Genomic DNA, 22,378 nt, shown 5'->3' on the forward strand with positions numbered 1-22,378 from the left:
GATGATCTAGATGAGTTATCATTGTACTATTCTCTCTGGAAAATTCTCAAGTTTTTCAAAATAAGAGGGATTTTCCCAAAAAATATTCTAAGCCTGAAATCACAGTGGCATTCTCATGATGCTGAAGGTACAAGAAGATCACCACCAATGAGAGAAGATCATCAGTTCCTCTGGTGAACTTCATACCCCCCAGCCAGGAAGAAAAATAGTGTTTCCTATGCAAGCCACTAAATTATGTGCTAAAATATGATTATTAAGGTATCTCTTGCTTAATCTAAAAAAAAATGTGCCCTCATAGATTGAAAGATGCTTCTTTAAAAGACTCTATAAAATCATTTTTTCATAAAAGCATTTCCTGTAGAAAATACTTACTTATTTAAATGCAAAATGAATCATCCAGAGAAGGGGGCGGGGATTCAGTTCTACAGTTCTACTTTTTTTTTTCCTTTCTAAACATGAAAACAACCATCTTCTGCCTTAATTAAAAACTAGACCTAACAAATTTTTTTCAGTTCATCATGATTCTTTTCTGGCTTTGGCTCTATGTAAATAGAAAGATGGACTGTACACTGTCATTTCCCCTATTTACTGCAGAGCTTATAATACTTGCATGATAGAGTTGAGAAGAAACTATCATGATAGAGTTGAGACCAACCCAGTTCAACTGCAACCAAGAACAAACATGCACACTGTATTTGTCCTGATCATGTCATCTTTTGAATATATATAGTAGGTATTTACAATCTTACCCAGAATCCATAAAAGATCAATTCCCAAAATTGAATGTTTATTCTCTATAAAATTTTAGTTACAGCTGCATCCCAACTGATACATCTGGCTCTTTGTTATATGTAAATTAGCTTCAGGATTTACTATGGTCTTTAACAGTGAGGGAGAACACTCACAGGTAACCAGTGATAGGTGATATCAGTTGCCATTCTGGAAAGCAGTATGAAGATTCCTCAGAAAACTTGAAATGGAACCACCATTTGACCCAGTTATCTCACTCCTTAATATAAACCCAAAGGACTTAAAATCAGCATACTATAGTGATGCAACCACATCAATGCTTATGGCAGCTCAATTTACAATAGCCAAACTATGGAACTAGCCTAGGTACTTTTCAACAGATGAATGAAGAAAATGTGGTATATATACACAGTGGAATATTACTCAGCCACAAAGAGAAATGAAAATTATAGCATTCTCCTGTAAATGGGTGGAACTGGAGAATATCATGCTAAGTGAAATAAATCAATCCCCAAAATCCAAAGGCCCAAATGTTTTCATTGATACGCAGATGCTAACTCATAATAAGGGAGAGGTAGAGAAGAATGGAAGTGCTTTGGATTAGACAACGGGGAATAAAGGAAAGTGGGGTGAGAGTAGGAAAGATAGTTGAATGAATCAGAGATTGCTTTCCTGTGCTCCTATATGAATACACCATCAATATAATTCTACATTATGTACAACCAGAAAAATGGGAAGTTTTACTCCATGTATGTATAAGATATCAAAATACATTCTACTGTCATGAATAACTAAAAAGAATAAATAAAAAATACATTGAATATATTTATTGAAATTGTAAAGTTTGAATATCTGGTTAATAAAGCTATATTTAATATTTTAATAAAATTGATATTCATTAATATTGAAAAAAAGATAAAATTGGTTGTAATAAGCTGACCATATTATCCAGGAAAGTAAAGATAAGCCATAACTATTAAATCCTCTAAACTGGAAGGCACCCATGAATTTGTATGGGCTTATTGCTAAAAGGAGGAAATTAATCCACTGACCAGCTTAGTAGTGTGCTTTTGCTGTCATAGCAGAATACAACAGATGCCTGCTCAAACAACAGAAATATATTGTCCCACAGTTCTGGAGGTGAGAAGACCCAGATCAAAGTATCAGCAGAGATGGTGTTCTGTGAGCTGAGAGGGAGAATCAGTTCCAGCCTCTGTCCCATTTCTGGCCATTTGCTGACAATCTTTGGCATTCCTTTGCTTATAGAGACATCATTCCAATCTCTGCCTTCATAATCACATTTTATTCTTCCTGAGTATCTCTCTTTCAAGGACTTCTTTTTTGTAAAGATGGCTTAAAACTTCAACTTACTTTTTGGTGGGGGGAACACAGTTCAACCCATAAGAGTCAAAAAATCAAAAACAGATCAGCATACTGTTTCCCACAGGTCAGCAAGATCTTCTTCCAGATTTTGTATAAATATGTTCATATTTGTTCTAGCCACAGAAGAAAGTGTTTTCATTTGATAACCTTCAGGGGATTGTATTTGGAATACTAGTTAGAATGTAGCTTCCAGCTACTCTAACAATGAAATGTTATGATGAAAAAGGAGATGGAAGTTTATTTTCCCTTTAATTAATCATCTAAGATGAAGCCGTCTAGGGATGATTTGAAAACTCAAAATTATTAAGGACCCGAGCATCTTTTGTATTATTGTCATCTCTAATAGGGAGCTTTCATCTCTAGGCTCAAATGGCTGCTCTAGCTCTTGCATTCATGTTTATTACACATCTATTAGGAAGGAAATTCAAGGGAATGTGTGCCTACAACTCTTTAGAGCACAAGTAAGAAGTAAAACACATCACTTCTCTCATCCCACTGAAAAAGCTGAGCCAGATCACTAGATCCAGCTGCCAAATGCAGTCCTGAGATACACCCAGGCTGGACAATGTAGTCCTTTCTCATGACCACTTTGGAAAAATAGGAGAGAAGACAGTGTGGCCACTAACAGTCTCTCCGACATCCAGTCAACCTAGTATATTTACTCATTCATGCTTCGCAAACTCCTTCCACTCATAAAATGGCTTACATTCGAGTTTCAAGAGCTTAATCTAGACCTTATCCCTTGAATTTTCTCTATAACATGTGATGTAATTAACTTTCTTGGAATTCTTCCTTCCCAACTCTTAAATGTAATTGCTTCTTCTTTTTAATAGTAGTATTTTTGGTTCCTTTCTCCTTCCTCTTTCTAAAAGTAAATATGTCCCAAAGTCCTGTCATTCTGATCTTTCTTCTCCACCCCCCCCATACTCTTCTTCTAGCAAAATCATCAATTTATTTTATTTCAATCAATCAAGTTGATGTTTCCCATATCTCTTATCTTTTGCTCTATTTTTTTCTCCAATGCCCCCACCTCACATTTCCCAATGTGTGCTGGAACTTGCTACCTGGACATTTTGTCAAAGTCTAAGATGTTTGAAAGATAGTAACAGTGAACTAAAATCCAGAGTAAAAGAGACTTCAGGGAGATGCTAAATATGGCTGTGGACATCTTAGACTTGACAAAATGTCCAGGTAGCAAGTTCCAGCACACATTGGGAAATGTGAGGTGGGGGCAGTCAGACCGAGGGAATCAGGAGTGGTGCGTGACCCACAGCGTGGAACCCCCAGCTACTGCTCCCACCAGTGCTGACAACTGAGGTCTCTTGCACCAGCTACCGGGGGCGTGGCTACTGGAGGGCAAGCAAAATTCGCTGAGGGTTCTCAGCCCCAAGCTCCACAACCTTAGGGTCTGAGGGAATGGCAAACAGGGAGAGTGTGCCCAGTCGTTCAAGAAAATAGGCTAGCGCGTAGCCAGTATTGTGGTGAGCGTCACCAGTGAGCAGGGCCTGGCTTGAGGAAAAGTGGGGAAGTCACTAGACACAAGAGAAGGCCCTAGGCACTCAGGATTGGAGACCCGCCCAGTCTGGGAGGAGGAGCTGCTGCACAGTGATTGGTTCCCTTGTATTGAGAGAAGCTTGGCCCCGTGGGCACAGCTCCACCTACTGGAAGAGAAGTTAATCCATGTCTTTATTCTTGCTATTCTTGCTTTAATCTTGCTATTAATATTACTAGCCTCCTCTCTAGAAATAGAAAATACCAAATATTCTCTTTCCAATTCTCCCTAGCAGCTAAGAGTAGCCATGCAGCACAGATCTGGACAAGCAAATTGAAGGGAAATTCTACTTGTGCTCCACTAAATATTTTCAATCTTCCAAAAAGAGATTCTGAAAAGAACTTTCCTCTCCCCTTTTCCTTCTGTATGCAATTGTATAAAAACGTTTTTTGACTGAGAAGATAAATCAAAGAATTAAGGCCAACATGTTTTTTTTAAAAAAATGTTTAAATGATATAATTGAGTGGCTATCCAAAACCTGAATTTGCCACCTCAAGACTGATTACAATGTATCGTTAGTGGTCATTAATGGTTGGACTACTGTTGATTAGGAATATTTTGTTACTTCCCATTGAATACACCCTAACTAATTGTGTGATGTTTTAGTCAGCTTTTTCACCACTGTGACTAAAAGGACCCAACCAGGACAAATGTATCGAAGGAAAAGTTTATTTGGAGGCTTACGTTTCAGAGGGCTCTGTCTAAAGACAGCCGTGTCCATTCCCCAGGGCTCAAGGTGAGGCTGAACATCATGGTGGAAGAGAATGGCAGAGGGAAGTAGCTCACACGGTGATTAGAAAGCAGAGAGAGAGCCTCTACTCTCCAGATACAAAATATATACCCCATAGCCACGCCCCCAATGAACTGTTTCCTCCAGCCACATCCCACCTGCCTCCAGTTACCACTCAGTTAATCCCATCAGTGATTAATTAACTGATTAGGTAAAGCTATAACCCAATCATTTGTCCTCCAAACCTTCTTGCATAGTCTCACATGTGAGCTTTTGGGGGACACCTCATACCCAAACCTTAACATACGGGAATATGTGAGCTTCTATCTCTGACATCTTATCTTAATGTCAAGAGCCAGTATAAACCAGAAAGTTACACTGGATACTCAGGAACCAAAAATACTATTTGTAATCACTGAAAACATGAGGTGACCATCTAGTGATGAGATTATTTGCTTGAAGCTTCAACCCTTGTGCTAATTCAAAAAAGTATAGTGATCTTGCTTATACTATAAAAGAAGCATAAAAGAGTAGATAGGAAAAAGATATTCACAAATAAATTTGTTATTGGTATCTTTGTTCAGAATTAGCTCATAAAACAATTTTATAATTAGCTACCTACCTAGGAAACTCTCAGTTGACCAAGTAAGTAAGTACACAGAACGCCAACCACATGTGTTTTATCAGTAGTTATCTTCAGAGGTTGGGGAGGAGCTGATGAAGAAGTAACTCTATTTTGTTTGAATGGTTCTTCACAGAAGTTGTTTCCCTCTCCAACCTGATTTATATGTAATCTACTACCTTCATATCTCTCTTTAAAAAAAAAACAAGTGTTAATTTGTCTACATTACTTTTCATTAGAAGATACTTAACCAAGTGTAATTCTTAATTTATTATTAAATATTCTATTGAATATTGACAATTTTACAGAATACTCATCGAAAAAATACAGACCTGGAAGAAGAATCATTCATTGCTTTCTGCAGAAGTCACAGTATCATTTAAATCAGAATAGGCAGAGTACAACTAAGAAAACACAGACATTTTGACATGAGAAACAAAATCTTCTCCAAAACAGTTCTTCCACCAACCCAACCCACCATTTTCCACACTGCCTGCCATTTTTAGGAGTTTCCTTCACTTGGTTATGCTCCAATGACCATTCCCAACAGCAGTCACAGACGCAGTCTGAGTCTGCTTTTAGATTACTAGATCAGATTAGATACTTAGTGGGATTCTTTCATGCTCAGGTGAATTATTATGGTTCATGCTCAGGTGTACCTATAATGCAGGGATTTGGTTTTACTTTTACGCACCACAAAAAATACAACTACATGGGATGGAAGGAGTGATAGCTTGTGAGGTAATAAGTATCTGTATATCTGGGAACAAGAGCACTGGTCAATAGAGGGGTACAGAAGGATCACAGGTGATAAAAATACCACCATATACAGTTGCCCATGAACAAGAAGGAATCAAACTTTTTGAGAACATATTCAATAGGAGGAATGGAGATGTTGGAAAATAATTGATAAATTCTTCTGAGTAATGAGAAATACTTTAAAAACCCATAAGTTCTAGTGTAATTATTATTTTGGTTGGGGTTGACTACTTTCAGAATCACCTGTTCTTTTGGCTCCTAAACTTTTATGCTAAATATGGTGTTGCCATTAAGAAAAATGACAACAAGCCTTGGAAATTCTCATTAGCTAATTCTTTAGCCATGGACTTTCATAGAAAACCCTTTGGAGTACTGATTCATCAAAAAGTGTTCCAGGTTCATTCTAATTCAATGTATCATGTTTGAGTTGCTCAGCTATGTATAAATGAATGTTAGTATTACCATTATTAATATTATTATTATTATTATTAAATCTTAAAGTTTGTTTTTGAAATAAAAGTTGATTTTGTCCTAAGTGTTAAAGCTTTTTCACACATACAAAAATCTGTGACTTGGAGTTTGGAAATTTACTTTGCAGTCTGGGAGCTCCTAGATAACTTAGATAATTTTAAATGCAATTAGTACTTTCAGGCAATTGATGTTAGACTATCATTTTTCATTCTTTGGAACATCTGGCTGGGTATTTCACAATGCCCCCCAAATAACTTTAAAAATGTTATTTACAAAATTGTCTGCAGCCTCTATTCTCCCCAATTAGAATGTCTAACACAGAAGTCACACAACACAATTTTATGACTTCTGATTTTTAAATGTCTCTCCAGAACTTATATATCAAATTCAAAATTTTCTCCCTCAAAATAGTTATCTTTTAACACATATTTTGTCTCAAATATGATCTCACTAATTGTCAAGGTCCAAATACTAGGACAATGCTGGACATGTAAATAGTAAATATTCTACACCTGAACAGGTCCATAAGTGAGTATGTGAATGAACAAGTGAGCAACTGATAAAAGAATTGACAAGGGACTTTAGAACCTACCTTTGAGGACTGCCTTCCAGCCAGTAAAACTCCCATTGAAAACTCTATCCTAATGGCAAAGCTTTGTGGTTTGGGGTGAATTTGATTGGAAAAGAGTCAAAAATCATTTAGATTAAGTTTTGGGAATAAGAGACACAATTCAGCAGGATAAGGACACTTAAGGCAATAAAAGGCATGGTCAAAATATGGCAAGTCTGACTTTCTCACAGTTGGGTTCTGAAGGAAATTCAGAAATGACTTGAGCATCCTCAACGGCTCTGAACTAGGCATACCAACTCCAGAGTGGCTGCTTTGATGGACTATGCTTAATTGGGTATAAAAACTGGCATGCTAATTTTCTGTTTCTCTAATCGAGCTCATACATTTATGTAAGGTTACATAATATTTTTAAATGCAATTGGAGGAAAGGTCTTATAACCTTATTCTAATCTTAAATCGAAAAAAAAAATCTCATTTTTTTCCATCCATAAAAGGAAGGCTTAATCTAGAGGATTTTTGCAGAGACTTCCAGTGTTGACAGTCAATAATTCTATAAACAAATAGGCTAGATATTGTTCACACATCTTTAAAAACTCTCACTAACATTTCAGAGGCTTTGTATCGAAGGGAACTGTCCCTTAAACAATCGCAAAGCCTTCAGGGAAATCATGCTTTAGGTTGTGAACTGCTAGGTGCTTGGCCGCTGTAGTAAGATGAATGAGACACACCTCTCTTTCCCTCCCTCTCTCTCCTCTCTCCCTCTCCCTCCCTCTCTCTCTCTCTCTCTCTCTCTCTCTCTCTCTCTCTCACACACACACACACACACACACACACACACACACACACACGCCTCTGTCCCATTAGCAGTAAACTATCTGTCCCCAAACAGGGGCGATCATAGAAGTCCAAGTGGTAGTTCACACTCATGTGCAGTCAGTACATACAGAGTAAAGCTGGTCTTTAAAATAAATACCAGCTTCTCACTAAGTAGTTACAACTTCAAAAATGGAGGAAATGCCTTCAAATGGAAGTATGACCGCGGGCTTCAGGATCTCCGTCTTGCGATTATGTCCAAAATATCTTATTCTGTAAATTCCTGGCTGGACTGTGTCTGGAATATGCCATTCTATGGTTGCATTGCTCCGACCCAGAAATCCCTTGTGCCAATAAAACCTGTTGGTAGAAAACAAATAAGCAAAACACCATTTTACTCTTAAAAATGTGTGATTAGACACGTATGACTGCACACATGGTACAACACTACATTGTGTACAACCAGAGAAATGAAAAGTTGTGCTGCAATTGTGTACAATGAATAAAAACGCATTCTGCTGTCATATATACCTAATTAAATAAATTAATTAATTTTAAAATGTATGATTAGAAAAAGTGCTGGGAATGCAGTAGCTCAGTGGTAAAGCACCCCTGAGTTAAGTCCCCAGTACCAAAAAAAAAAAAATTGTGATTATTCATTCAATGAATATTCAAGCAGTGCCTACATTGAGCAAGACTCTATTCTAGACATTGAGGATATAACACTAAACAGAATAGACATAAATGCCTATTTTCTAGAAGAGAACAGCTATTTGTAGAAATATCTTTATTTCTATCCTTCTAACTACCTAAACTCTGTCCACCCCAGGAAGCCTTCCCTGTTAGTCAGAACACAAGATGTCCCCTGTTTTAAATTTCTATAGCATCCCTTTTGTCCTTATCAGACTCGGATACTTCTTTTCATATCAATTTAGTTGTTTAAAATGTATATTTTGTGACACAAAAGCTAAAGATACAGTGGTGAGCAAGATAAAGATGGTTTAAAGATCGTTTAAAGTTTCATGAGCCTATGGGAATAAAGGTAATAAACCCATACATTTTAGAATTTCAAGAGTAATAAGTGCAACAAAGACAATAAGACTAAGACACTTCTCTAAGGAGTCCTCATTTACACTGAGTCCACACATGCCTGGAGGAAGAAAATCAAAGTGAATACAGAGAATACAAAATGCTCAAAGAAGAAAATAATTTGCAGTGGCCAAGGTACAGAAACAGGTCAGCAGGAATAGTGCAATGGGCAAGAGTGGTGAGATGACAGAAACATGGGCTCAGATCACACAGAGACCAGACCCTTTGTAAGAAACACAATGGCATAACTAGCCAATCCCTGAGCTATGCAGAAAGTAAATACCTTGGGCACAGAGGGTATGATCAACGTTCTGTGTGTCTCAGTGACTGCCTCAGTGCTCCCCATAAATATTTGACCAAACTACCCTGATGAACAAGGCAGAGGTCTAACCATATCCTCAGTGCTGACAGGTATTCTAGTTTAGCTTTTGAAAATAAATCATCCTTTCTTATTATCACTATAACCATTTTCTAACAATAAATATGTACTGTTTAAAAACTGCCTGTATTTTAGAGTCCTACACACCAAAGAAAACCCATGCCTGTATTTGTATGTCATGGTTTAGATACAAGGGGTCCCTCAAAAGCTCATTTGTGAGACCATGCAAGAAAGTTTAGAGGTAGAATGATTAGATTTTGAGGAATGTAACCTAATCAGTGGATTAATCTACTGATGTAGATTAACTGGATGGTAATTGTAACAGGTAGGAAGTATGTCTCTGGGGATATGCCTTTTGAATTAATATTCTGTCTCTGGTAAATGGAACTCTTTCTGCTTCTTCTCTCTGTTTCCTGGATGTTCTGAGCAGATTTCCTCCAAGCCCCTATTCCATGATGCTCTCCCTTACCTCGGGCCCAAAGCTATGCAGTTGGCCAACCCATGAACTAAACATCTGAAACTATCAGCCAAAATAAATTTTTCCAACTCTAAGTTGTTCTTGTCAGGTCTTTTGGTCACGGTGACACACAAAGCTAACTAAAACATTATATATAGTTATGAAAAATACCACAATATGATAAATTCTTACTTTTAGTTAACCATGTGAACCAAACCAGCATGCAAAGAATTACTTGGTTTAAAACAATCTGAATCAGACACAAATTGCCAAATGCCACGTTTTTATGGTGTGATAGTTATAGACTTTAGAATAAAAATATTTTTTTATTTCAGACACATTGTCAAAATCTTAAAATTATCTATTCAGCTCAAGAATCTGGTAATAAAAGACACTGAAATGTATGTATTTCTCTGAAGGAATGCCATGAGCTTACTACCTCTTTTCTTGCATCTATAAGAATTAAACGTAAACTTCTTAAGTTTCAATAGTTCAAATAAAGAATCACTGACCATACACAAACAAGCATTACAAGTTGAAAATAGACTTGTTCTTTACCCAATAGGAACATTGAGCTCTGTAGATACATCTCCACTCCCTCAACCAAGATCCCTTTCAACCAATCTGCAAGAAGGTTAGTCAATTTTTTAAGGGTAATACCTGTAATCATGGAAAGAAAAAAACTGCCAAGATGTCTTTATAAGACAGGAGCCATAACCTCATTAGCACTTAACATTGTAGAAGCACACACCACACCGTTTTGTTTAAAAAATCAATTAAATAAAGCCAGAGAATCCTGGGGACTTGGATACCATAAATAACATTATGGAGTCAGTCTTCTCATTTGCCTTTCCTGCATTACTAACCAACTCCTTTCGAGGCTTTACAAATATACAAAGACAAAATATTCCCTAGTCATGCTCACCGAGTCTCCCAGGAGGCATCATTATACATTATCTGCCACGCTGCTGTAGTGTTCTCATATTTCTCCACAGTGAGGAAGGTCTGGTGGGTCTGAAATGCAATTAACATAACTCATCAGGCACTGCACAGTCACAAAAAGGATCCTTTCTGTACTAAGACCTTTAGATGACCACATGTCAACCTTGTATGAAAATGTATTTGAATTTCATCTGAATTCTTAGGCGTTCCACTTAACCTATGCCATAGCCTCATAATGTCAACTTATCCAGTCTATTAAAAACCATGACATTTTTAGAAATTTGAAGGAAGTGTAATTATGGCGCTCAAAGCAAATTTTGGAGGTTAGAGCTGAAAAGAAACTGGAAATAAAACTTGAGACTTTAAAAAAGGCCTAAGTCAAGGCTTCTCATGACGTGTCTCTTGATCTATATTCTAAAGCTTTCTCTAGTTGCCTAGTGATTTAGGAGGGAAAATGGAAAAGTTTCTTCATCTCTCCATCTCCAAGTGAATGAATTATTAGTTATAGTACCTCCCTGAGTGAAAGCGCTGAAAAGAATATATTAAACCTTCCTTGTCCTGTGGTGCTAAAGGCAGTCCCTCTATTTTGTCATAATGGATTCCCATAAACCATATCATAAGCAGATTTTATTTCCCTATTGGAAGATCATTGTAACACAGCAATTTGTTTCAGACCAAGAATTCTGCTTCAAATAAAGTACAGATTTGAATAATATGACAAGCTATTAAATGCAAAGACCATAAATCTTCAATTTCCCTCAAAATCCTTTGGACTATGACCCTTAAAGATAGGACTGTGCTTAATTCAGCTTTATCCATCATGGTCTTTACACCTGTCATTTACCAGAGCTCAAATAACCCTTTATTGAATATACCGCTTACTTACACTGAGCCATGTAATTATTTAAAATTCTTCTCTAATTATTCAACTGATGGATTGCATTCAATAAAGAAGTTTATAATATAACCATAGTAATTTGTAAAGAGAACTGTTTCTGACTAGTTAGGACCTGTTAACTGTTTCTTTTTTTTAATGTTTATTTGTTAGTTTTAGGTAGACACAATATCTTTACTTTACATTTTTGTGGTTCTGAGAATTGAACCCAGTGCCTCATGCATGCTAGGCGAGCACGCTACTACTGAGCCACAACCCTAGCCCAGGACCTGTTAACTTTTTCTGTTAGTTGGGAAGGCCTTAGATGAAGAAGGAGATACCATGGATCCTAATTACTACATCTAGAGTACCAACTGGAAAACTAGTAGAAGCCACCAAACATTGGGGACAAAACATAGGTATCATAAACTATTTCAGATGCATAATTAGTTACTGAAAATTAGTTACTCTTTCTAGGGTTCAGTTTACTCATCTATAGATTAAGGACAGTAAAACAATGTATTGGGCAGTAATGAGGATTAAATGAGATTTACATGATGAGGCATATAAAGTACTTAGGCTAGTAGCTACTACTAATAAGCATGCATTAAATAGTAATGATGATGATATAATGATTATTAAAAATAAAGGGTACTAGAAATTGTTTTGCACAAAGTCCCTGAGCATTCATAGAAACTAATTCTATTCTCATTATAGTTTTTACTCATTTAAGCATTTTGTTCTCCTGCTTCTATATGGCATTAATGATGACAGTGCTTCTCTATCTTAAGGATATAGGATGACAGCTAAGCCTGATACAATGTTCCAATATCTTCAGAAAATAATATTATAAGCATGTTAATATCCTTGTATAGCTTGATCTCCCAGTGAAATTATTTCAAATAGGTGCATATTGACTATCCAAGCAGAACATTTCCCCCAATCTCATATTTGACAATGTCATAGGGCCACAATGGTTATCATGGCTATACCAGTATTTTAAAAGGAAAGCTCATTTAGAAGAAAGGTATTTTAGATTATAAGTGACCATGGACCCTAGGCAAATGGCTCATGGATAAAGCAAATACATTCTTAGTCCCAGTAAAATATACAACCTTGAAATCATTTTCATATTCCAGTTTTGTTTTCCTCTACAGATTTATTCACTGTTTAAATTTTTGCAACCAGAATGTATCCCATTATTACTTGTGTGGTTATTAAGACTATCCTAAGGAAGCCGTAGAAGAGTAAGATTACTTCATTTTATTACTAGATACATTGCATATGTGAATAATTTATCATATATGTCATGACAAGATATTTTCATGATCATAGTAACTTGTAAAGAGAATTTTTTCTGTCTCGTTAGGGCCTCTTAACTGTTTCTGTTAGTTGGGAAGGCCTTAGATGGAGTAGAAGATACCATGGATCCTATATGAAAGTCTATATCCTATAAGAAAGTCTAAAATGCTACGTTATAAACTCTTAATAGTACACTTCCTCTGAAAAGAAGATTTGTAAGAAGAAGGGTACTTTCACTTTCTATTTTATATACTTCTACAGTGTTCATTTTTGCATTGTACAAGTGTTTCTAATGCCATTTTGCAATATTAATAAATAAGCACCCTGTTAGTGCCAGCAGTCAAGAGTAGGGAATAGTCAATAAAAAGTAAAGTAAAGCCCGTGGGTCAGAACCCACACCCACAAGGCATCCACGCAGGGATCCATAACCATCCCCCAGCAAAGGAGGTGGGACCAGGGGCAGCAATATTAGAGAAGAAGGAGAGGCCCACAGAGGAGGGAGACAGAACTAAGGACACAGTTCACTTGCTTGGCCCTTTAATTATTTTGACAAATTATTGGAGTTCTAAATATGAGTACATAAATGAGATTATGTTCAAACATCATCTAAAAAGACAACACAGTCCTATATGAACTGTGCCATATGTGTCCTAAGTAGAGCCAGGTTAGATGTCTCCTGTGTCCTTTTTTTCCAGACTCCATTTCACATTAACTTTATCCACTGCATATTTTCCCACCTCAAAAAATAAGATGCAAAACAAGCTTGCACGTTTTTTCTTTATGTTGTGAACCTTTAGAAGAATTTAAATTTGTAAAGACAATTGATGCTTACCCGGTTTTCTGCTGAATTCTTTGGGTTAGCACCTACAAATGTAACTTCAGCAACTTCTCCCTAGAAATAAAAATTTCATTTAGTGAGCTCTAATAAAAGAATTTTTGCTGTACTCATATTCAAGTTGTTATCTACTATATGTTCTGGATGCCTATATAGATTCTTTTCTATTTAATCACATGATTACCTTCTAAGAAAAGGAGAAGAAATACTCTTGCAACAATGAACATGGGGTCAATGAGTTTTCTTCTGGTAGATTCAACTGTAGATGAAATTTTCTCATGCCTCCCTCCCACACACACCCCCAGGAGATAGACTGAATCAAATAAGAGGCATTAAAACTCTCCATGGATGACTTATCTTATATTTCTATAAGATGGAGTCTCTGGGTGTGCAGTACTCTACCACCTGAAATAATTTAAAAACTGAACAACAATCCCCGAGTGGTAGAAAACAAGGAATATAAGCTCTACAGTTATATAGGGATTCTGACTGTGGAAATATATAGGAAAGCGTTCCCCTGGTGAGCAAACTCCTAGAGGGTAACAAGCACCCTGTTTCTTACCCTTAGAATGCCCTGCAATCTTTCTTAGATTCCAGTAATATAGCTAATATATGTGCAATGTCTATCTGGTATGTCAATGCCCTGAGATGCTTCTGTGTTAGAGCCTCATCAAGCCTCAACCTTGATTGCAGGCACATAGCTCCTGGGAATAGAAGAACTTTTTTGCTAGATAAATACAGCGTTTCACCAAGCTCTGGACTCCTAGAGCTGCCCGCCTGACAGTAACTTCACACAATGGACTTTCTTGAGAACTGCACAAAGCTCCTAACATTTCATATTATAACTGTGAAATGTAAGTGCACAATAAGCAACCTTATTGATACTCTAAACAATAATGTGGTTATGGTACTAATGACCTAATGTAACCTATTGGTATAAATAAGCATGGCCGCTTGGACACCGCTCTGCCAACTTCCCTGCCTCTGTGCCTTGTCTCTTCTTTATTATTATTATTCTTTAAACAATTGCTCCAAGTTAATGCCTTCAGAGTTTAAAAGCCTTGACACAAAAAGAAATTCAAGTCAAGCCAGGGAGTCTACCTAAGTTGAAGGTATGGAGGAGGGAATTCAGGAAGGCTGAATAAGTTCACAGCTTAGAGTACCATAGAAAGGAGAGTTAATGGGGCAGAGAAGGGTGAGAACGCAAAATTTGCAAAAGGCATAGTTTAAGTGCACAAGCATGCAAGGGAGCTACCTGAAGCCAGAAAAGATTCACCTGAAGAAATAGGTGGAAGAATCCCCAGGTTCACATGGAGTTGTAAAAAGTTCTGTTTCCATCAACCAGATTAGAAAACTTTATAATTAAGAAGAGTTTTACCTCAGTGGGATAGGGTGAGGGGTAGGGGTGAATGGATTTGCCCTAGACTAAAAGTTTTTCTGGCCCTTCCTAAAAAGCTTAGTAATAAGTAAAACCATAGATAAAAGCAATACAACTAAAATCTAGTTCTTTGAAGACACAAATTACTGAAATCAGGAAGAAATAGGAGGCAACATTATCAACCCTAGAGAAATTAAAAGGATTATAAGGGAATATTATGAACAACAAATTTTATATTGTACCAACAACATAAACAAAGTGGGAAAGTTTCTAGACAAATGGAAATTGCTAGAAAGATAAAGATTACTAAAAAGAAAGTGAAATTCTAGGGAAGACCTATAATAGACTCAAAGGAAAAAAAATAGAATATTTGAATAGGCTTATAACAAGTAAAGAAATTAAATAAGTAATTAAAGTTATTGCCATTAATAAAAGCCCAATTCCATAGACTCTTGCAGATAAATATAATCAAATATTCACACAAGAAATGATACAAATAATCTTCTGCATGCTTTTCCAGAAAATATAAGAGGATATGCTATCCAATTTTTTCTTTGCAACCTCTGCAGACAAAGACAATGCACAAAAGAAAACTACAAATATCCCTCATGGGCAAAGATATAAAACTCCTTAGCAAAATATCAGCAAATTAGTGTCAGTAACAGGAAAAAGCATGAATACGCCATGATGAAAGAGTATTTAATATCTGAAAATCAGTTAGTGCAATATACCATTTTAATAGAATAGAAAGCAAAAACAAAACAAAACATGATCACTCAGTAGCATCTTCAAAAATCCAAAACCCACCACAAGTAAAAATTTGAACAAGTGAAGCATCAAAGAGAACTATCTCAACCTGATAAGGTCATCTACAAAAATCCTAAAGAAAGTGTCATATTAAATGAGGGAAACACTGAATATTTTTCACCTAAGATCAGAAACAAAGCAAGGATATTCATTCTCACAACTTTACTCAAACTTGTGATTTGAAGGTTTTAGACCATTCAACAACAACAAAACAAAACAAACAAACAAACAAAAAAGTGAAGACATTCAGAAAACCTACACAGAGCTATTTTTTAAAAAAAATTGACATGATACTATATGTTGAAATTCCTAAGGAATCCATACCAAAAACAAACAAACAAACAAGAAAACCCACCTATTGGAAATGATTTAGCAAGACTCTGTAGAGCACACACTCAACATAAAACGCACAGGTAAAGATCCTGCTTCATTTCCATATGCTTGATTTAAAAGACATATTCTCTCAGCACCAGCGAATGGTTCTTTCACCATCCATTTAAGAAAAAAAATAATATTTTATAGTACAGAAATTTAATTTTACATAATTACCCCCAGAAAATAAAAACATTTCCCATTCTCTTTACTTACATTATTACAGAGTCTCTACAGAAAATAACTCTCAAAATGATCACTGGTAAAGCTGCCCTGTGGTATGATTAGAAGCAGGTGGTAATATTAAACCGTATCCTTCCCTTCACCTCCAAAAACATGTCTCTTAAATATTTTAAAACATCTCTCTGAGTCTTACCACTCTGTATTTAGGTTTCACTGGCTCTAGGACATCCCCAAATTTTCTGCCTATTGGCGGGTTATCCTCAATGTTAGGAATCAGTGGGATAATCAGTTGTTTGAAAAATGGAGGCTCTGGACCGCTGCTCAAGTTGGCGACTGTATCCTGAAACAGAGAGCATTTGCTTAAGGAACACAATGTGGAATCAAAGATCCTTTTCAACATCCATCTCCAGAAATAATGCTTTCATTAAAGGAAGTGTGCGTGCGCGCGCGCGCACACACACACACACACACACACACACACCCCTAATGACCTTTAACAAAATGTGAGCCTGGATGACCATCGTTTATATTTTGCCATTAGAAGAAAGTTTTGGTCAGAGGTTTCTGTTTTATTCCCCTGAGAAGTGTAGTACAGGGATCAGAGAGGAAGCTTGTAAGCACAATACTCAAGTTTAGATTCTGGGGCAGCCATTTTTAAATTGTGTGGCCTTAGGACAAGAGCTTAACACACGATAAGCCTTCATAACATGGCACTGGAATTGTTCTCTGAATCTACAAAAAGTGTTGAAACTCTCCTAGAGTCAGTACCAATTTTCCTTCTGAATTTTTGTTTATACCAATTAAAGAAAATAATAAACACATTTTAATTTAAAAATTTAAGATCAGTTGACATCCTCACTGGTTTAGTCTCTTTTCCACAAAATTTACCATTTCTAACAGTTTCCTCTGAATGTGAATCTCAAACTTAATAGCTCTTGGTATATATTTAATGTTATTTAACCTTCACAATGTGTATTTATCTTTACAACAGCAATATGGGACAGGTATGTATTACCATTCTCATTTTGAAAGTGAGAAAATAGACTTGCAGACAGTCATTTTTTTCAAGATCACATAGGTAGTCTTAAATGTGCTACTGTAAAGGAGATCAAATCTTCACAGACTGAACTAGTTTTCTTCACTAAATAATCTCCATAATTGAAGAATTTGTTTCTGTGAGAAGAACTAGAAATCTCTGGCTACAACCAAAGTTACCCAATAGTTCTTTCTAAGGATAGGTTATAGGTTTATATTTTTATATAATTTAAATATTCCACATGTAGTTTTAGCTTTTATAATAAAAAGTGAAAGTACAAATAATTTTACATCAAAAAAGTAACACAATTAAACTGAGAAACTATGATAAAATAAAAATCAAGTAATTTTTTAGGAGTGGGGTACCAGGGATTGAACTCAAGGGGCACTCAACCACTGAGCCACATCCCCAGCCCTAATTTACATTTTATTTAGAGACAAAGTCTCACTGAGTTGCTTAGTGCCTCACCATTGCTGAGGCTGGCTTTGAACTTGCAACCCTCCTGTCTCAGCTTCCCAAGCTGCTGGGATTGCAGGTGTACGCCACTAAAGACATGCAAAGTAAACACAACATGCAGAAATTTTTATACACAATGAGAAACAAATGGCAGAGGCATATGAAAGTGCCAATATTCGACCAATTGCACCTACAGGACAGCAATGTTATCTATTCCTATATCATATATCCAAGCTCTTTCTTTCAAAAGGCTTTATTGTCTGTGCTTCACCACAATCATTTCACAGCTTTTATAGAGGCTTGTATGTTATTATATGAGGGTCTATTGATCATTTAAAATCTTTACCCTGCTTGTTGACTAATCTGGTACCACAGGTGCAGCTTCACAATTAACTGTATCCCAAAAGAACGATTTCCACAATCAAAGTTTCTTTAAGTAAACTTGCTCAGTTGTATGTATTTCAGGTAGATGGACTTCCAAGGTAGTGTGCATCCCAAGGTGATACTGTGTTTCATAAAATCTAAGCATCCACTCACGATAATTACCTATATTATATTTTTAATCACCAAGATAGTAAAAAAAGTGCTATTAATTATAATGGTAAGATTTCTCTGATTGGAAGATACACCCCAGTTTTAGAGATGTTATAATGTGGAAAATTGGCATCCTACAGTTGATGCACTACTCAACTCTTGAAGTGAGTTCAGAGAATCTGGCAAGGATAACAGAGCACTGGTCCAACATCCAAATATAATTACAGTAGGCCTGAGACTTATCTTTGAGCCTTTTTGCTCATCTTAAAAATGAAAGCAAACAATATCTTCTTCTCATGATAATTGTGAGAATGAAAAAATTAAATACAAGAAAAAGCTGCCACCACTAAAGATGTTAACTGAATTTGAATTTTACTATCAGTAAAATGTTGGGTTTTTTTCTTAAGAAATATCACAAAGCTATGTTTCTTGTAGGGAACCCTGTATGTATTTCAGGTAGATGCACTTTTTCTTTAATATAAAGGTTGTCAAAGAAACTGAACATGTGAAGGTAATGTTTTCTCTTTCCTCCCTCTATACCTCCTCCCCATGAGGCAAACATGCACACACACACACACACACACACACACACACACACACACACATGGGGGTGGGTATTTAATTACTGTTGCAATGGCTTTAGCAAGGCCTCTGAAGAGCTGGATATAAGCAGACAGAGTATGTGGTCCATAAATTGTAGATGCTGCTTCATATCGCTGAGCCTGCAGAAGCAAGAAGAGGTGTAGACAGTTCTGCACATTTCAAACAAACCATTCACAGAGGTGCAACATTTTAGGTTGAATATCCACATTATTCAAAACCAGCTTCATCTTCAATATTATTTTTTAAAAAAAAAGAATGTGGGCATTTCCATTTACCAGCCCAAGTAAATGGTCTCATAAACTACTCATTAAAGACTAGGGCAGAGGGGTGGGAGGGGAAGGGAGAGGTCAGGGGGTTATAAATGATGGTGGAATGTGTCGGACATCATTATCCAAAGTACACGTATGAAAACACAAATTGGTGTGAATATGTTTTGTATACAACCAGAGATATGAAAAATTGTGCTCTATATGGGTAATATGAATTGTAATCCATCCCACTGTCATATATTAAAAAATTAATTAAAAAGGCCATTAATGACCATTAATATCTCTGCTTATACCATTGATGTCACTCCATTCAATCTGAAAGAGGGTGCCAGCTCTTGAACTTGTGTCTGTGAAGTGATTTTCCCAAGGCCACACATCAGGAGAGAAAAATAGGGTTAAAATAGTTGTAGTAACTCCTGGATCAATTAGGTATTAACAGTCCTCTCTGGAGAAGGAATTTTAACCCAAGCAGCACTAAGAATGAGAGTCAAAAGGCCCTCTCTCTACCTGAGCACCAGGCCTTTGGTTGTATCACAGGACCCTCAACGTCATCAAATCCAAAAGGGCACGCAGCGTTCCAGACCCACCAGTCTTCCTGGCAACATTCTGCATCCCAATGAATGCCATCCTTCCAGATTCTCACACAAGAATCCTCTGATAGTCAACGTACACTCTTCTTTCTCCTTCATCCTACATCCTCTAAGACTCCAAATCATGTCGTTCTCCCTCTTTTAAAGTTTCTTGAGACTGTCCATTTTCCTGTACCTTCAATTCTTGTACAAAACCCACATCTCTTTCCAGATCTTAGCTACAACTTCATAATCAGTTGTGTGTCTATAGGTGGCCTTCACATTCATTCTCCACATTGCTCGCCTACGTCCTTTCTAAATCACAGAATAGACTGAAGCATTCCTTTGCTTGAATCCTACTGCATTTCCCCAGAGCCTTCCTTACTGAGCCAAAGCTCTGTTGTGCTGCACTAACCAGATGACTCTCCATCAACTAACCCCTGCCCGCGTCCTCGCCCTTGTCTCACCACCACCCTCAACATACTTACTCCAAGACACTCACTAATTATGGTCCACTAATGTGCTAAGTCTGTCCCTCTGGTCCTTTGTGTGTGTTCACTCCCCTCAATATAGAACACTTTCCTAATTTTATTTGTTTGGCGAACACTCACTTTTTCTCAATAATTCAGACAAAATGTTACATCTTCCAGTCTCTGTCCTCAAATACACACACTAGACTAGTGCTCTTTCTCCTTGTTTTCGTATCACCTGCACATACCTTTCACAGAAATGGGATCATCTGTTCTCTTTCTACTAGATATTAGCTTCCAGCGGTCTTGAAGGCAGGAACGGAGTCTTTTGATTGTTATATCCCAGAAAGTGACTAGTACAGCATCTGTTACTAGTACTTATCTGTTTGATTATTTAATGACCTCATAGTAATCCTTGCAGGTCCACATCCCCTGGACCAAGAGACAAGCTAGTTGGGGTTCCCAACTTTGTGCCATAGACTCCTTTGGCAGATTGTTGGATCTATGGACCACTCTTAGAATAGTGATTTTAAAATAAAATAAGATTGACAAAGGAAATGAATTAGATTAAAATGCATTTATCTAACTATAATAACCAATTTTGCTACCTAGTATGCTTTGTTATGCTATTTAAACACAACATCTAATAACTACTACTCTGCTTTTACTCTAGAGAAGGAATAAAAGATATTTCCAGATCTGCAATCATTTTATATCATATTAAAAGATCTGTGATTACTATAGGTAACAAAAACAGAGGTATTTGCTAATATCATTGTTGTTTATTATATACAGTCTTAATAATGGTGAAAAAGAATGGGATCATCCCTCTCCTAGTTTGCCTAGTTAAGAACCCATGTTCAAAAATGCCATAGTCTGGGTCTGGAATGTCCTCCAAAGGTCCATGTGGTAAAGTAGTGGTAGAGATAGAGATCAAGGTGCTCTTGGGAGATGGTAGAACCTTTCAGAGGCTGGACCTAGTAGGAGGTCTTGTGGTCATTGCACGCACGCCCTGGAAGTGGTCAGTAGGACCCCAGCTTTTCCTCTCTCATTTTTGCTTCCTGGCCATGAGGTGAATGACTTTGCTCCACCACACACTCTTGCCATTGCCCTTCAGCACCCCCTGCCAAAGACATAAAAGCAGGGGGTCCACCCAGTCACAGACTATGAGATGTCATAAACCTTCCTCTTTAGAAGTTGATCATCTCAGGTGTTTTATAGTTTCAGAAAGTTGAAAGGCATAAGCAGGATTTTTACAAGTCAGGGACCTTCAGCAAAGCCAACAGAGGGCCACAGAGTGGACTTCACTTCTGGTATCACCATGTGCCTCTGGGTGGATTAACATGACATAAGCAGCAGATATATATTAGAAATCATTGGTTATGGAACTCTTGAGAGTTTTAATGGGGTTTACTGTAACTAAAAAGTACTTGGGCTGTTTTCTGGACTATTTGTAAACCAAGAAGCAACACCAGAGACCAGCTCCCCTAAATTCTCTTGCTTCTTAATCTTCATTGCAGATATAATAATACCCTACTTTAGGACATACTGCACAGATTACTTAGATTACATTTGCAAAGTGCCTAACTAGTAACTAAGTAGCTGCTGTCAGTGAGAGTTTTCCCAGGTTCTGCAGAGGCTTACAACACAAAATGCACTATGGATAGTTATTTTTAAGCTTATTATCAGTACCCCTGACAAAGCCATTTTTTCTAGGTAAGGTATAAGTCAGTGAAATTAGAATTCTGACCTGAACTTGGAAATGATGAACCTGGAACTCCAAAATATAATCTCTGGATGATCATTAGCTTATATTCCCCACCTAAAACAAAATCATCCCCCAGAAACATGATTGCAGAAGTTTAGGAAGTATACATAGGACACAATAGTCTTGGCCAGAATGTAATTCATGTAAATGATGAGAACTTTTTACTTTACCTGGTATTCTTCATAAGTGGTAATATAATGTGAATAAACATTGCACAGACCCGAAATAATAATAGTCATATTCTTCATTCCATAAGATGCAAATTCCTAGGAAGAAAAAGTAGAATCCAGTAAAATTATTCTCCATCTTAAAGTTATTATCATCTCAGACTAATGGCTCCACAATGGTGATCATTATGGTGACAAGGGTAGGTGGTGCCAGTGTGGGTGCTGGTGTGGATGTGA

At 36.8% G+C, this 22,378-nt stretch overlaps 1 protein-coding gene across 1 annotated transcript in view; it reads right to left on the reverse strand.

Moving 5' to 3' along the window:
* Positions 1–7,821: 7,821 nt before the first annotated feature.
* Positions 7,822–22,378, reverse strand: part of Asah2 (N-acylsphingosine amidohydrolase 2) — a 57,334-nt gene continuing 42,777 nt past the window's right edge. Inside the window, exons 15-20 of the mRNA XM_076834988.1 lie at positions 22,145–22,240; positions 18,922–19,017; positions 16,463–16,609; positions 13,527–13,586; positions 10,502–10,590; positions 7,822–8,011 (exon numbers count right to left, since the gene is read on the reverse strand). Of these exons, the coding sequence (XP_076691103.1) occupies positions 7,822–8,011; positions 10,502–10,590; positions 13,527–13,586; positions 16,463–16,609; positions 18,922–19,017; positions 22,145–22,240 (678 nt within the window). The remainder of the gene's footprint in view (positions 8,012–10,501; positions 10,591–13,526; positions 13,587–16,462; positions 16,610–18,921; positions 19,018–22,144; positions 22,241–22,378) is intronic.

This window comes from Callospermophilus lateralis, chromosome 15 (assembly GCF_048772815.1).
Source record: "Callospermophilus lateralis isolate mCalLat2 chromosome 15, mCalLat2.hap1, whole genome shotgun sequence".
In the NCBI taxonomy this organism is placed as follows: domain Eukaryota; kingdom Metazoa; phylum Chordata; class Mammalia; order Rodentia; family Sciuridae; genus Callospermophilus; species Callospermophilus lateralis.